At 46.8% G+C, this 16,071-nt stretch overlaps 1 protein-coding gene across 1 annotated transcript in view; it reads right to left on the bottom strand.

Moving 5' to 3' along the window:
• Nucleotides 1–4,794, bottom strand: part of CEP250 (centrosomal protein 250) — a 38,799-nt gene extending 34,005 nt beyond the window's left edge. Inside the window, exons 1-6 of the mRNA XM_021689106.1 lie at nt 4,609–4,794; nt 4,088–4,144; nt 3,059–3,141; nt 2,663–2,828; nt 1,837–1,943; nt 1,345–1,596 (exon numbers count right to left, since the gene is read on the bottom strand). Of these exons, the coding sequence (XP_021544781.1) occupies nt 1,345–1,596; nt 1,837–1,943; nt 2,663–2,828; nt 3,059–3,141; nt 4,088–4,144; nt 4,609–4,794 (851 nt within the window). The remainder of the gene's footprint in view (nt 1–1,344; nt 1,597–1,836; nt 1,944–2,662; nt 2,829–3,058; nt 3,142–4,087; nt 4,145–4,608) is intronic.
• Between the last annotated feature and the right edge of the window lie 11,277 nt (nt 4,795–16,071).

Here is a 16,071-nt window from a genome sequence, read left to right as displayed (position 1 = left end):
AAATAAATAAATAAAAATCTTCAAAAAAAAAAAAAAAGTTCAGGGAAATCATCATACAACTGTCACCTAATGCTATATCCTGGAGCTCAGTGCCTGGTATTATATGGGTAGCTAAATAAATATTTCTTTTTTAAGATTTTTTTTTAAAGATTTTATTTATTTATTTGACAGAGAGAGACACAGCGAGAGAGGGAACACAAGTGGGGAAGAGGGAGAAGCAGGCTTTCCACTGAGCAGGGAGCCCGATGCGGGGCTCGGTCCCAGGACCCCGGAATCATGACCTGAGCCGAAGGCAGACACTTAACGACTGAGCCACCCAGGCGCCCCTAAGATTTTTTTTTTAAGTAATCTCTACACCCAGCGTGGGGCTCAAACACATGACCCCAAGATCCAGAGGTGCATGCTCTCCCGAGCCAGCCAGGGCCCCTAAACAAATATTTCTTGAACGAATGTTATTCAGGAGTTAAAATTCTTTTTTTTTTTTTTCAAAGTCTTAATTTTATTCTGTACCATCTCTAAGAGCCTTCATCACTGTATGGCCACTCATTTAATCATTGTATCTTTCAACAAACATTCATTGAATGTTACTATATGGCAGATGAAGCGCAAAGCACTTACTAAGTGCTTACTAAGCCATGGTCTCTGACCTTATGTTCCCAGTGCCTTCCCAACCCAAACCAAAACAAACTGCTATTTACATACACCACCAATAGGTGGTGACACAACCCTAGCCCAAGCCCGTCCAGAAATTCAAGTGGGGCTCTTTGCTTAGGTCCCTGCCCTTCTTACTATTATTATTAAAAAATCTATTTTGTCATAATCCAAAAAAAAAAAAAAGAACCTAATCAAAAATAAGAAGCTAAATAATCAGAGAGAAACAGTGAGATTAATGCTGTAGCAAGCAGGTCAAAAGACTACACCAGGGCACAGAAATTTAACAGGCTACTGAGGTCAGAGAAGGCTTCTCAGAACCATGCCTTAAAGGATAAGGTGGAGGCAGAAGGGAGGGAAGCGTTCCAGCCTAAGGTCAGCATGTACCAGGGCAGGGAAGCATGGAAGAGCTTGGCTGTTCTGCGAATGGGAGTAGTTTGGTGTTGACAGATGAAAGTCACAGCTAGCTGTATAAATCACAGGAGAGAAACTGAGCTGTAAGATAGTCTGAGGGCAGAGGGCAGTGACATGGCCCCATGTAGCACTGGGTTCCAAGCCAGACTCCGTCTGGCATCTCTCCTTCCCCTCTGATGGGAGGAACGCTCTTCACAACCCCCGACCCGCACCAGCTCTATCTCCCTATGAGAGTCAACTCCCTCAGCAACCCCTTCCCAGGACCCCAGTCCATCTCACCGATCCTGCAGCTCAGCCTTCTCCAGATCGCCCTGACTCTTCAGCTGTATTAACTCCTGGCTCCTTTCATGGGCTTCCTTCTCCAGCTCCTGGGTCTTGGTTAGTAGAAGCAGCAGCTGGGTTGGCTCACTCCCATCCAGTCTCCCAGATCCATCGGATTCGCGAGACTGGGCACCCACAGTCAAGCGCAGACAACAGGTCAACAGGGACCCTGAAAGCCTCACATGCTCAGCCTTGAGCTCCGTCAGGTCTCTGAGTACAAGCAAGGAAAGAGCGGACTCCAGTGGGGATGGGGGAAGGGAGCATGGAGATCAGGCCCAGTGAAGCCTGAGAAGCAGGTCTGCGGAAAATCATCTGAATCCAACAACATCATCCCTCCCCACCCACTCCTCCACCCCCCCCACCCCTGTCCCCTGCTTCCACAGCAGCCCCCTGTCCTAAGTCTAGAATCGGGGCGGGGGGGCAAACCTCCCTTCTTATCCCCACACTAACCTGTCAGTAGCTGACTTCATTTCCAGGAAGTGACGTCGGAAGGTCACCACCTCCCGCCACAGACCAAGAAGGCGACCGTGCTCCCCTTTCAGGTAGCCCTTGAAGAACTGTGTATTCAGAAACCCAGGTCATATCGAAGGGCAGAGGGCTGTCTTTTGCCAGCACAGGAGTCCTGGATTCCTCCTGACTACTCGGGGGAGGGCAGGAGGGACTTACGGGAGATAGCTTATGAACAGGTGTCTGTATTCAGGTCACACTGAAGCATTTAATAAAGCTAGCAGTGGTAGTCAAGAGGTCAAAGGGTTTGAGATGGCATATGACCCTCCTCCGAGCTGATTAGAAAAAGATAAACAGCAGCTGCTACCGCGATCATTACCACAGACTTACAGTGAGGACTAGCATAGTACCTGGCACCCAGCAAAGGCTCAGGAAACATTCGTTTCCTGGCACTGGGATCTGAAAATTCCCCAGGGTCTGTATCCGGTCTTTCTTCCCCATTCGGTTTCAACAGCTACCTCCTTAGTATCTAGATATGTAGACCTCCAGAAGAGGGGAGTCAGTAAGCTTTCAGATCCTTCTAGAACTGAAGCTAGTCCCTCAGGCAGGAACAGAGCTGCTCTGAGTGTCATGCCACCTGCCAGCAAAACCTCGACGAGGCAGGTAAGGACAGAAGTCAGCTGAGAGCCGAAGCAGGGCAAAGCCACCAGCAGGAGCGGGGAGGAGGGCCGGGGACCCTAGCAACAGATCAGCTTCCATCCAGGTCCTGAAGGTACCCTTTTCCAGCGCGGACCAGGCCCCAGAGTGCAAGCCCTCCTGTTCCTCCTACCTCCTGCTCCATCTGCCACTGGCTCTCCTTCCTCATTAGCTCGTCCCGGGCTCGGCTCCAGTCCACTGTCAGTTTTTCCACATCTTCCCGAAGTGCTTTATTCACTATGTCAGCTTTTTGCATGTGCAGTCGAAGCTGGGTGTTCACCTCTGCTAGACTCTCACACCTGCACTGGGGAGGGGCAGGAGCAAGTGCAAAATAAAGGCTTAATCCAACCCTTGGACCTCTCAGAGTAAGATGACAAACACTGGAATTTTCCATTGCCAGGAATTGGAGGGTTAAGGCTGAGGTCTGTGGTTTGAGCCCTGTTAGCGCTCAGGGCGTAGGTGCTCCCTCCGCCTTCTCGACCCACGGGCCACCAGAATCGCCCCCGCCAGAGAACCTGGGGTTGATCACCTCTGTTGCTCCTCCTCTAATCGGACCAGCAGCTGCTCCAGGTTCGGCTCCTCCACGCTTTCCCACCTCTGAGGGGTTGGTCCCTTAGCCAGACAGAAACAAGCCATATTTACCTCCGAGGAGAACACCATTCAGACCAATTCCCTGATGCCCCCTTCTGCAGCCACCCGCTATCTTTTTATTCCTCCTCTGCTATGTTAGCAATATGCCTCTTTTCTCAGTCACTCCATCCTGAAGGTAAATCCACTGCATCCCCTTCTCCAAAAGTGGACCAGTGACGTCTCCTGAAAGATGGCGTTGGGTAGTGAAAAGAGCTTTCAACCCAAGAAGCGTAAGATAGAGCTTTCACTAACGGCCTTGAGTTCTACTATCCCACATTTTGGACCTCGGGAAGTTATTCAACTTCTCTGAGCCACACAGTCAGTCTTCACTACAAAATGAAGGCGACACCGTTCCTTTCAGAAAGTTGCCTCATAGATTGAGTGATGTCATTATATACGACTGCCTAACGGTGCCTGGCCTACACAGAATGGTGCTCAGTAAGTTTTGGTTCTTCCCTTCCTCTGAGAGAACTTTTCTGAGGGCAACGTGAGAAGGTGCAGAGAGGGAGCTGGAACAAAGGCGATTGGTTTTTCAAAGCCAGTTCTACCCAGCCAACGGCACAAATAAATCCTCTGCCACAGGCATGTTTAGGCCTGCTGAGGCCCACATCTAAGACAGATAAACAGTGACACCTTCTGGAGGAAAAATGCATTTCTTCCCTCTGATTCCACACCCTTTCCAGTCTGGTTAAATCTCCTGAAGCTGCATTTTGTCCTCAGAGAGCCAAGGGCTGGCACCTTGACAGGCCTGGAATAGCCAATCCAATGAAAGTATCTGTGTGATAAAGCTCCCAGGGGCTGAAGAGAGAGAGAGGCTTCCACCAAATGCGGCCTTATCATACCCCAACCTCCCTCAGTCAGCAAACAAGGCCTTCCTTACAGGTATAGTCCCTGAGGACTCCGGGGAACACAAAACAGCCTCCCTCACCCCGGTGGCTTCCAGCTGCTTCTCCAGCTCTTGGCACCAGGTCCGGTACTGCAACACCTGAAGCCAACAGAGCAGGGTGTGGGTGACGGTCATGGCTGGTACACACAGCCCAAACCAAACGCCCGGGAGGATCTGGGGCGGACCTGCTGTGAACAGAGTCTGGGTGATAACAGTGGGGTAAGGCCATAACATCTTGTCGTTTCTATTTGGTCGGTTAATAATACTCTCTCTATGCCTGTGGTATTGGAGAGGTAAGATTAGAGGCTTTGGAACCAGAAAACACAGGGCCAGGTCCTAGCCGTAGCCGAGGAGAGCAAACACAGACAGCTCATTTAGCCCTCGTGACCGCCATCTTTAAAAGCAACAGGACAGATCTCTCATGGAGTAGTTGTGAGCATCACAGGAGGGGCTGTTTAGGGGCATTCCCACCACAGGGCTCTGTCTCCTGGAACCCTTATCCCCCTCAGCACCTAGCGCTCGGCCGTGTTCTCTTTGCCTCCCTGCAAAGGCCGCTGCCTCACCTTGGCCTGCAGCTTCCTCACGAGGCTTGCTTGCCTCTGCTGGGCCTCCTGGGAGCTCTTCAGCTTCCGCCAGGAGGCTGCTTGGTTCTCCGCCATCTGTTGCTGCAGCGCTAGTACTTGCTCCTCCAGCACCAGCTGCAGCCCGTGGGGCTTCATATCGTTCACCCCAGGGCCTCCCGTCTCCATGGGAGCACCAGACAGGTAAGCCCACGGGCCCCTATCCAGCCAGAGGCTGCTCACTCCCAGTAAGGTCTCTAATCATTGCTGTGCCACTTGGACCTCCTCTTGAGCTGGGGACCAAAGCACACAGAAGAGTTGAAAGGAATGTGTAAGTGATTCAAATTTACTCATCAAATACTCACTAGGTCTCACAAAGCTGGGTTGGGCAAAGTAAGTGGGTTCCTCTACGACAGGACCCATCAGGGCCTTTAAAATACTAACATGGACCCTAATCTCTAAGGCGGGGGGGTGCTAAGGGACCAGTGTTTTCTGGCACGCCTTCTGGAACTCTGCACTAGACCAAGAGCGCCTGGTTTACCACCCATCCCTGGTGCCTGGCACAGTGCCTAATAACCATCTGTGGAAGGAATCGCTGAAGGCGTTCTAGTCTAGTAGGGGAGAAAGACACAATCACAACACAATGAAGTCTGTGTAATCATAACAGAGACGTTACAGGACAGTAAGGGAAAACAGTGGAAGGGCATTTAACCCAATCCGGTGGTCTGTGAACTGTGTGAATCATCATCACCACAGTTAATCCTTGTCAAGTACGTCTACGGGTCAGTCAGTTAAGTGCTTTACCCGTACGAGGTCATTTTGTCATCACAAGAATCTTGGAACCTTCCAATGCCTTCCTATCCCATTTCAGCGTAGGTAACATTATAACCCTTTGTACCTGGATGAAGAAATTGAAGCTTACAAAGGTTAAGCCTCAGTTAAGAAATTAAAAAGGTTAAACAAGTTGTCCAAGTTCGTATAGTTGGCATTCAGTTGATTAGGGATTTGAATACAAGCAAGTCTGACTCTCTGACAAAGGAACACAGTAGCAGGCATTTCAGGCCGGGGATCCATTAAGAGAGTGGGGGTGTGGGGGGGCGGCACGGGGGAAGGAATCAGCTTCAGTAGGATAGCAAACCTCCTCACGCAGCAGGAGCTGGGCCAAAACAGGGCAACGGACCACCCACAGGGGCAGAGGGGAGATGGGGAGGGAGGGACACCAGCCTAAGCAGAGAGCTTGGGAGAGGCATAGTAGAGGGGGAGGCATGGTGGTCAGGAAGAGTTTGGGGTGCCAATTCAAGCTCTGCCTCTAATGGGCTCTGGGACCTCAGACATACCATTTCCCTTTCAGGCCCTCATCCAAAGATGAGGGCTCCCAGCCACGTGACCTCTGAGTTTCTGAGGCCTCTAAAATACACGATAACCTGGGAGGAGGTGGGTAGGTTAGAGTTCTTATTTTATTAACCCTGAAACATGAGACACCCACCAGAAGGGTTAAGGAATATTTGTTTTCCCAATTACCTATCAAGAAAATAGAATATTAGAGCTGCCCTCTTGGTCCAGCCAGCATTCCATCAGTGTGACCATCTGAAGAAAGTAGTATATACAGCAAATGCAAATCTAACATTTGCATATACAGTGGGAGTTTCAGGGGCCCCAAATTCCTTTCATGCACCAAACTGTTGATTTCCTACATCCTGGCTCAAATGCCACCTCCTATCATGTCATCCCAGATGTACCCAGGAAGAGTTGATCACTTTTATAGCTACATGTATGACACTACATATATATATATATATATATATAACATTTGTATGCATAACTATATATATAATAGAGAGAGCCTAATGACTACATTACATTTTATCATTATTGTCTATCTTTTCTACTAATCTGTGAATTCCTCAAAAGCAGAAGCTGTCTAATTCATTTCCATCATTAGTACGTTGAAGAAATGCATGTGGGCCTCACTCCAGGCAGATCTAAACCCTTAGCAGAGGTTACAAATGTGGCCTGCTGGTTCTTTTCAACCATTATGTGGCCTATGTCAAGCTTTTAAGAATTCAAATTAGGGGGGCGCCTGGGTGGCTCAGTTAGAGTTAGGGTTAGGTTAAGCGTCTGCCTTCGGCTCGGGTCATGGTCCCAGGGTCCTGGGATAGAGCCTCACATCAGGTTCCCTGCTCAGCGGGAAGCCTGCTTCTCCCTCTCTCACTCCCCCTGCTTGTGTTCCCTCTCTCGCTGTCTTCTCTCTCTGTCAAATAAATAAATAAATAAAATCTTAAAAAAAAAAAGAATTCAAATAAGGTACAAATATTTACCACTGGGAGAATGCATACAAAATTCTTATTTCTGGGGGTGCCTGGGTGGCACAGACGGTTGAGGGGCTGACTCTTGGTTTCAGCTCAGGTCAAGATCTCAGGGTCGTAGCATTGAGCCCCGAGTCCGGCTCTGCGTGCAGCGCAGAGTCCACTTTGGATTCTCTTTCCCTTTCCCTGCCCCTCCCACTCGTGCACGTGCACTCTCTCTCTCTCTCAAATAAATAAATAAATCTTTAAAAAAAAATTCTCATTTCTGACTCCTTTGGAAAATCAGAATACCTAGTGACTTGTGACCCGCATTCCTACAAGGCAACAACCAGCTGCAGTTAAGAGTGTTTGCCCCCTTAGAGAGGGCAATATGCTCTCTGGTTCACTGGTCTCCATCCCCCTCACCTCCCCACCCGCCCCAGCCTATTCTCTCCCTCACACTGATAGCAGATTTTAGTTGTCATTTATCATTGCACTTGTGCTGTTGCTTTTCTTGTAAGAGTTATGGAGGAAAACTGTTTACTAACCTACATTACCTCCCGGACAACAGAAGAGCCTGTAGGAGCCCATAAGGAAAATGCAGAAAGCAACAAGAGTAGAGTGGCACCAAAACCCCGGGCTGCCTCTTCCTAGCCTCTGACCGGGGTGAATGCAGTCTTCCCCCACACTCTGAAGATCCTCTTTTTCTGCCCTTCCTTTCCGCCACGGCTGTGTCAACCAGCTCACCGTGGCTCTGAGAAATGCTGGCTCAGTCTCTCCCTATGTAGGGAGAGACTGAGCATTTGCTGTAGCACAACCCTGCTGGGAAACCACTCTTGCTGCCAACACTGCCAGCAGCAGAAGTAGCTCTGAGCTGCTTCAGGGGACCTGATGGGCCCGTTCTCTCTGGATACTGTGAGGGCTGGCGCTGGGCTTTTGCACGCACTGGGAGTCTCAGAGGTCCCAAGGGCTCCCTCTCCCTCCTTGGAGTTCCTACCCCCCGATGTTTGATTGAACCATACAAAATTGCCAATATTTGCCCATTTTTTAACCTACAAAAATGATAATGTCATATAGTTCAACCTATTATCTCCACAGGCAGCTCTGCCACAGTCCCCAGAATTCTCATACTAAACCATCTCTTAGGATGAGGCTAGGGCCGCTGTTAACATGGAGGGGCGACTGCGTGGCTCAGTCAGTTAAGTGTCCGACTCTTGGTTTCAGCTCAGGTCATGATCTCATGGGTTGTGAAATCGAGCCCCACGTTGGACTCTGCACTCAGCACAGAGTCGGCTTCCTCTCTCCCTCTCCCTGTGCTCTTCCCCCTGCTTGTACATGTGTGCTCTCTCTCTCTCAAATAAATAATCTTTTTTAAAAAAAGGCTGGTATTAACATGTATACATTATTTGGGAAGGTGATAGTAATACTCCAGTAAAGAAGTGGAATTATATTAGAATTATATGATTATTGGGCGCCTGGGTGGCTCAGTTGGTTAAGCAACTGCCTTCGGCTCAGGTCATGATCCTGGAGTCCCGGGATCGATTCCCGCATCGGGCTCCCTGCTCAGCAGGGAGTCTGCTTCTCCCTCTGACCCTCCCCCCTCTCATGCTCTCTCTATCTCATTCTCTCTCTCAAATAAATAAATAAAATCTTAAAAAAAAAAGAATTATATGATTATTTTACTTCAGATAACTTAAAAATTTTAGAGCTATTTAAAAATTTAGTCCAATCCTCCCGTTTTACAGATAAGGAAACTGAGGCCTCCAGAAATGCAGTAACTTCATTTTGTTCATGTTTTATTTATATGCTCCATTTACCTCAAAAAATGATTTGGAATTGTAGCAAATGTACCATACAAATGTAAGATATTACGAATAGGGGAAATGGGGTGTAGGGCATATGGGAACTCTCCGTATTATGCAATTTTTCTATAAATCTAAAATTGTCCTAAAAATAGTTTATCTTAAAAATGATTTGAAGTGTTTTACGATCAAAACAGAACAAAACAAAATCCCCATAAAACTTAAGTTCATTAAAACTAGAATAAAAAGAGGGAACGCACAGAGAAAAATTACATCAAAATCTTTCTGAAATTGAGATTTAGTTTTGAGTTTCCTCAAGATGCACTTCAGCACTGTTTTATTAACACTCTGTCAGATCTCCCAGAGAACAAACTAGCAGAGCGCCAAAAGAAAGGTCGGTTTCAGTATCCCCCCAGCAAAGGAAAAGGTCAGTAGTTGGCAAATGGTAACAGCCTGGATCGCATTCACGTGAGATCACGGATGTCAGCAGTTCTGTAAACTGTAAAGCACTGAATAGACAGGAAAAGGAAAAAGATTCACTTCTTTTATGTATTAACTTATCCCATAAATGCTTAGGAATTGGAGCTCAGTTCCTGGCAGTCTGCCACCATGATACAGAGAGGAGCAAGACTGACCTCCTCTTGCTAAGAACCAGACGGGAAGGAGCAGTAACCTCTGAACCTAGGGTGGAACATAACAGAAGAGTGATATACATTATGTTTAGTTCCCCTCACTAAATTAGTTTAGTATTTGGAAATACTCCAAAAGGGGTATTTAAATAAAGTTTAAAATAGAAGCAACACCACCTAGACTTGGAGGTGTATATACTGCAAGCACTAGGATGGGACTAGTATCATTAAATATAGCAAAAAAGGAAAAATGCTTGAGGGCACAACACTTTTTACTTCCTGAGCAAAGAAACTATATATGTTTGTCCGCAGAGACAATTTCTGTTTCTCATTCCACACACAAAAAATTAGTATGTTTTCTGCCCCTACTACGCCATGGCACCCATGAAAAAGCTCGTGGTGAAGGGGGGGAGGGTGCAAAAAAAAAAAAAAAAAAAGCGAGTTCTGAGGTTTACCCTCGACCGGACTCAACTTGTAGAAGATGAAATCATGGATGCTGCCAATTTTGAGCAATTTCTTCAAGAGAAAATCAAAGTGAATGGAAAAGCTGGGAATCTCAGTGGAGGGTAACCAAGAGCAAGATTACTGTAACTTCTGAGGTGCCTTTTTCCAAAAGGTATTTGAAATATCCCACCACAAAATATTTGAAGGGGAATAATCTATGTGATTGATTGTATTACTTCCAGATCAACTAGGATGAGGGAGAGGAGGAAGATGAGGATTAAAACTGATTTATCTGGAATATTTTATATGAATTCTTGAATAACACTTGGGAACTAGGGAAAAAAAAATAGCTTGCGGCCCCTTCCATAAATCTCCCATGTGGGGCCTCTCCCTTTAGTCTCCTTTGCTGGTTTCTCATCTCCCCAACAAGGTTAGAGGCCCCGGGGCTCAGGCTTCTGGCCTCTCCTCCATCTACATTCATTTCCGGGGCAACCTCATCCAGTTTCATGACTTAAAATAGCACCTAAACACCCATGACTCCCCATGTTAGGTCTCCAGGCCACACTTCCCTCTGGAACTTCACACTCCTAGACTAAGTCCAGACACCTATTTAACTTCTTCACGTGGGTGTCTAACAAGCACCTCAAAGTTAACCTGTCCAAAAATGAACTTCTGCTCCTCCAATCTTCCCCATTTCAGTATATGGCAATTCCATCCTTCTGGCTGCTCAAGCCCAAAGCCTATGGTCATATTTACTCCATTCTCCCACAACCTGTAACCAATCTATCAGCAAATCCTGTTGGCTCTACCAGATCCTATTATTTTTTCAAACCCCCACCACCACCATCCTGAGCCAAGCCACTCTCTCTTGCCTGGTGTGGTGGCTTTAAGGAATGCCCACAGATTCTTTGATATTCCTTCCTTCAAGAGGCACAGCCTATTCTCTCTCCTTGAGTGGGAACTGGAATAAAGTTAATGAAGCTGAATAAAGTAGAAATGACTTCCAAGAAAAGTTCATAAAAGGCACTATGGCCTCTCTCTCTTCACTCTCTCCACCATGTCCTGAGGACACTCAGACAGCTCCATGAAAAAGCCCAGCAGTAAGGAAACATCCTGGGAGTAGAACAGCCATCAACCTGACTACCATCTCCTGATAGATCCTAAGCCATAAACACCCAGCTAAATTGCTCCTAGATTCCTTTTTTTTTTTTTTTTTTTAAAGATTTACTTATTTTGAGAGAGAGAGAGAATATGAGCGGGAGGGGCAGGGGGAGTGGGAGAGAGAATCCCAAGTAAGCAGCCCTGATGCAGGGCTGGATCCCACAACCCTGAGATCACAACCTGAGCCAAAACCAAGAGTCGGAGCCTTAACCCGACTGTGCCCCATTCCTAGATTTCTAATCCACAACTGTATGAGATAACAATTGCTATTTCAAGCTGCTAAATTTGGGGATGATTTCTTGCCCGGCGATAGAGAATTAATACATCTGCACTACTGCAAAAGCTTCCTGTACTGTTGGAATGCTTCTACTCTTGATTCTAGAATTTGTTCCTTCTCAACAGAGTAATCAGGGAGTGATCCTTTTAAAACAGTGACAGATTATGCAACTCAGAACCCTCCAATGGCTACTCAGAGGAAAAACCAAACCCATCCTCATGGCCTACTGGCTCCTAATTATTTGATCCCAGCCTCCAAATGTTTTAATTCCATTTCCTACTCCTCTCCCGCCACACAGCCCTCCTTGCTGCGTGTGCTTGGAACACACCAAGCCACCCACTCATCTCTGAGCCTCTTCCTCCAGTTATCTTCTTGATTCGCTCGCTCCCTTACCATGTTCAGATCTCTGTTCAAGTGTCACCTTCTCCAAAGTTGTTCCATAACCACCAAATATAAAATACCACCGCCCCTCCACACACACTGGTATTTCTATTTACCTTACCATGTGTTATCTGTCCCTATCTGATTATTATGTGTAATATACTTATAAGAATGTAAATTTCCCAAGTACAAGAATAGTTTTATTGACTGTTATATTCCCAGCTCCTAAAACAGTGCCTGGTATATAGCAGGTACTCATTAAATATTTGACTGACTGAATGAAAGAATATAAGGGCATTAGGTAACATGATCCACATCACCAATGGTCCTACAAAACGCTCACAGCTCTATAACCCTCTAAAACGTAAAAAACAGATCATGTACCTTACATAGCACTTTACTCTCTCAAAACAATTATTTGCAATTTTCACAAAAAAACCTCTGAGATACGGTCATTGTCTTTATTTTGCAGACAAGAAAAATGAGGCTCAAAAAATGAAAGGGATATTGGTAGGGATTGGTAGCCGAGCAAACATGAAACCCCAATCTGCTTCCAAACTCTAGACTTAATCCATTACATTAAGCTGCCTCCTAAATCATGAAATATGAAATCACAGCTCTGTGAGGGGTACTTTCTAAAGACTGCGAAATGATGAGGTCTAGGTCTGCAGCTCTCTGATGGAAAAGGAGCAAAGAAAGGTAGATGTGCCTGAAGGAACGGAGTGCTGGCAGTAAGTTCTAGCCCGGATTTTGTCACAAACTCACTCTAAATATTTGGGAACATTAATTCTCCTTTCCAAGCTCTCTCAGTCAAATGCACATCATAACCGCGGCCACCGTAACACATGGGGTTAAAATAAAAACCAGTTCAATAGACATTTATCGAACCCAAAGGCAATCCAGTGAAATTATCACAAGCTCTGGGGACACACAGCCTAGAATGCATTTCCCAGCTCCACTCACTAATTAGTTGTGGAACTCTAGGCAAAATGATCCACGAATACCTCAGTTTCTTCATGCATAAAATGTGAAGACATAGAACCCACTTTATGAAATTGCTGTGAGGACTATATGGGCCTTCACATGTAATGCATTTAGTAGCACTTGACGCTTCGTGACTATTTAGGAAATATTATTAATATCATGTGCCAGACTCCGTAATACAGAGATGAAAAAGGCAACGCATAACGCCCCAAGTGCACGGGTGTACAAGAGGGGCAGGAAAAATAACTCGGTACAACGAGTTCAAAAAAACCAAGCAGCGGGATTAACAGCGCCTGCAGAAAGCGGTTGGAACTGTTTCCAAGGACGCGATATGGGCGGCGGATGCGACTGGGCTTTAGGACAGATCACGTGCAAAGCCCCAAGGGCAGAGGGAGCCGCAAAATTCTGGGAGGCGGGAGCGAGACGCGCGCAGCAGAGCACAGCGCCTTTTCCTGACACCCCCGGACTCGCGGCTGTTGGATACGAGTGTTGGGAAGATCCCTTTCTGCTGGAATTGGAGCCCAGAGTGGTGGCCGCAGCTGGACGCGGAGGCAAGGGGCCGGAATCCCTAGGACGGGTCCTAGACCCTCTCTGGGCCTCGGATCCCTCCCCGGGAACGGGAAGCCGCTGCTCGAACGGGATTCCACAAGGCGCCCTTCGCGGGCGCGTCTCTGGGCCTCGGACCGTTAACCCAGGCACCTCCCGCCTGCCCTTGAGGCCCCACCTCACCACGCTCGGCTCCCGCGATTTCCAGCGTGATTCTCACCGCCCGAGCGGGAGATGCAGCCACTAAGGTCCGGCCGGGGGCGGGAGCCCAGCACCCGGCCGCGGCCCAGAACCCGCCCCCCAGGCTCCCGCCCCGGCGGAGAGCCCCGCCCCCCGAGTAGGAGGCCCATAGGCGGATTGCGCCGCTTCGGGGCCTGCCGCCATGTTGAGTACTGGCAGCCGACTTACTGGAGTGGCCCAGAAGGAACGGTGAGATTACATTAAGAGATGTAAGATTCCCTGGCCAGAAATGAGGACAGCCAGGGTTGCTGGATTTGAGTAAGGGAAGTCTTGGTAAGAGAAAAATCTTGCCCTCAATCATCCCCGTTTTGGCTTCGAGGTTACACACTGCGCATGTGTATGGGTCCCGGTTCTACGTGCGCCAGCTCACTGCTCCACCCACAAATCCGAGTGCAATTAACAACTGCGTGAGGAATGAGGGAACCCGCTCCTGGGTTGGGATAAAACCTGCCAGGCAACCAGTTCTAGGGTTTTCTCGCATTCAGACGTCCAAGCTCCAAGCAGCCTCAGGCAACACAACACTTATAGCATACTTAGTGTCGTTTCGACACACGGCACTGTTTTTCGCCCGCGTCTTACACAGGGTGGCCTCTGCCTGAATGTCTTAGGTCGAAGAACTGTAGTTTAATTTTCTGTGTACGCCTGACTTCCTCTAGAGGACTCTTTCTTACCTATATGACCCAAGTGTTATTTTATAGCGTTTTGTGCTTAAATTATCAATGCATTATCAATCAAAACATTTTCTTGGAGTTGTAAATTTCATTTACCTGCCTCTTTTCCACTAAGTGGTTCTAAATTTTTAGTTGGGATTAAAAAACGAAAACAAAAACTGGGGGAGCTTCTTAAAATGCAGAGTCTTGGATTCCACCCCTAGAGAGTGAGTAAACCGAGGGTGAAGCCCCAGAATCTGCATTTTGGCAGATATCTTAGGCGATACATCGGGAACACATTTGAGAAGCACTGCATAGGGCTGTGTATCTCTAGTACTCAGCACAATCCCTGGTACAAAATAGGTGCTCAGTAAGTGCTGAGTGAGTAGATGAATGGATGAATGGACAGTAGGAGTGGAACACAATCTGCAGACAAAAGAACCTGAGAAGGGAACACTTTGAAAGAGCTATACTGTATCTTTTCTCCTATAAGAACAAAAAAAGTTCTTAACAGTTACTTTGAGAAAAAGAGAATGTAAGTCGGGGGAAAGGGAAGAAGGGGGAGGACCCGGATTCTGAAAGGCAAACTATCTAGGGAGAAAAGAAGAAACTCACAGACACTGCACAGAGAAAAAGATGCAAAGAATCAGTGGTGTGGGAATCCACCCCAGGCAAATACTCCTGCAACAGGAACTCTGCAAGAGTGTTCACTACAACAATATTTGCAATGGAAAGAAAAGAAACAACCTCTTTGCCTCAGGGCCTTTGCATATACTATGCCTTCTACCTAGACGCTTTTCCCCCAGCTCTAGGTTTAACTGATACCTTTCCCTCCCTCAGGCCTCAGCTTGAATGATACTTCCTCAGCTAGGTCTTCCCTGACCATGCTATTTAAAATAATATGCTATCATTTTCTATCACAGTACTCTCTGTTTCTTTCATAGCATTTTCCACTTACTATCATTTTTTTGTTTACTTATTATCTTTCTCCCCCTCAAAAGTTTAAGCTTCATGAGGAGAGGAGACTATATCTGACTTATTCCCAGCATTTATCAGAGAGCCTGATACATGGTGGGTGTTAAATAAGCATCCATTGAATGAATGAATCAAGTCAGCCCCAGTGTTACAAAGGGTGAAGCCCCAGAATTTGCATTTTGTCCGATACCTTAGGCCATACATCGGGAACACATTTGAGAAGCACTGCATAGGGCTGTGTATCTCTAGTACTCAACACAATCCCTGCTACAAAATAGGTGCTCAGTAATAAAATCCATCAACAAACTACACAATATGTTGTAAGACCAGGAGGAGTGAACATAGGTTTCAGACTACCAATAAAGGGTAAATGGAGTAGAAGGGGATTAAAACCAAACTAATCTTTGATCTTTGCAAAGGGGGGATTTGTTTATTCATTCCCTTGTTTGTTTATTCATTCACCCAGCAAACATTTACTGAGCACCTATTATGTACTAGTATTAGATAATAATACAATGTATTAACAGAAAGTTGGAAATCGTATTAAAACATAAAGTAGTACAACTGGGTATTTTGTCTGGGCCAGAACAGAAAGTGGAGTTCAGTGATGTGTGAGGGTGGGTAATATTCCCCCCCAAATGTTCTCCAGACTTTGAGAATACATCAGCCTTCAAATGTTCTTCAAAGTGCCAGGAACTTTTGGGACAAGCAAACGAGTAATCATACACATCACTTGAATTGCTTGAGGCCCTAGTGCCTTCTGAGAAAAGACTTAATCCACCTGGCCATGTTGAATCTGTCTGATGAACCAGAGTGGGGAGAGGTCCTCAAAGGAGGCTGTATCGGAGGGAGAGATGATGGATCCATGGAAAGAAAATCAACATTGGCCCCCTCCAGGTGAACTGGGCTTCCTTCTTTATGCTCCAAATTCCATCTCTGGAACATGCTTTATATCCTAAGCCTCTCCCAGGGCTAAAATATGGATTCTGCGCCCCAGCCTTGCTCATTATTTATAGACATTCTCCCTACCCCATGCCAAGAGGCTGCCTGGACTGACCGAATTTCTTTCTTTTTAAAGTTATATATGTGAAA

Source organism: Neomonachus schauinslandi, chromosome 10 (genome assembly GCF_002201575.2).
Source record: "Neomonachus schauinslandi chromosome 10, ASM220157v2, whole genome shotgun sequence".
Lineage (NCBI taxonomy): Eukaryota > Metazoa > Chordata > Mammalia > Carnivora > Phocidae > Neomonachus > Neomonachus schauinslandi.
This window is presented reverse-complemented; position numbering and strand designations above follow the sequence as displayed.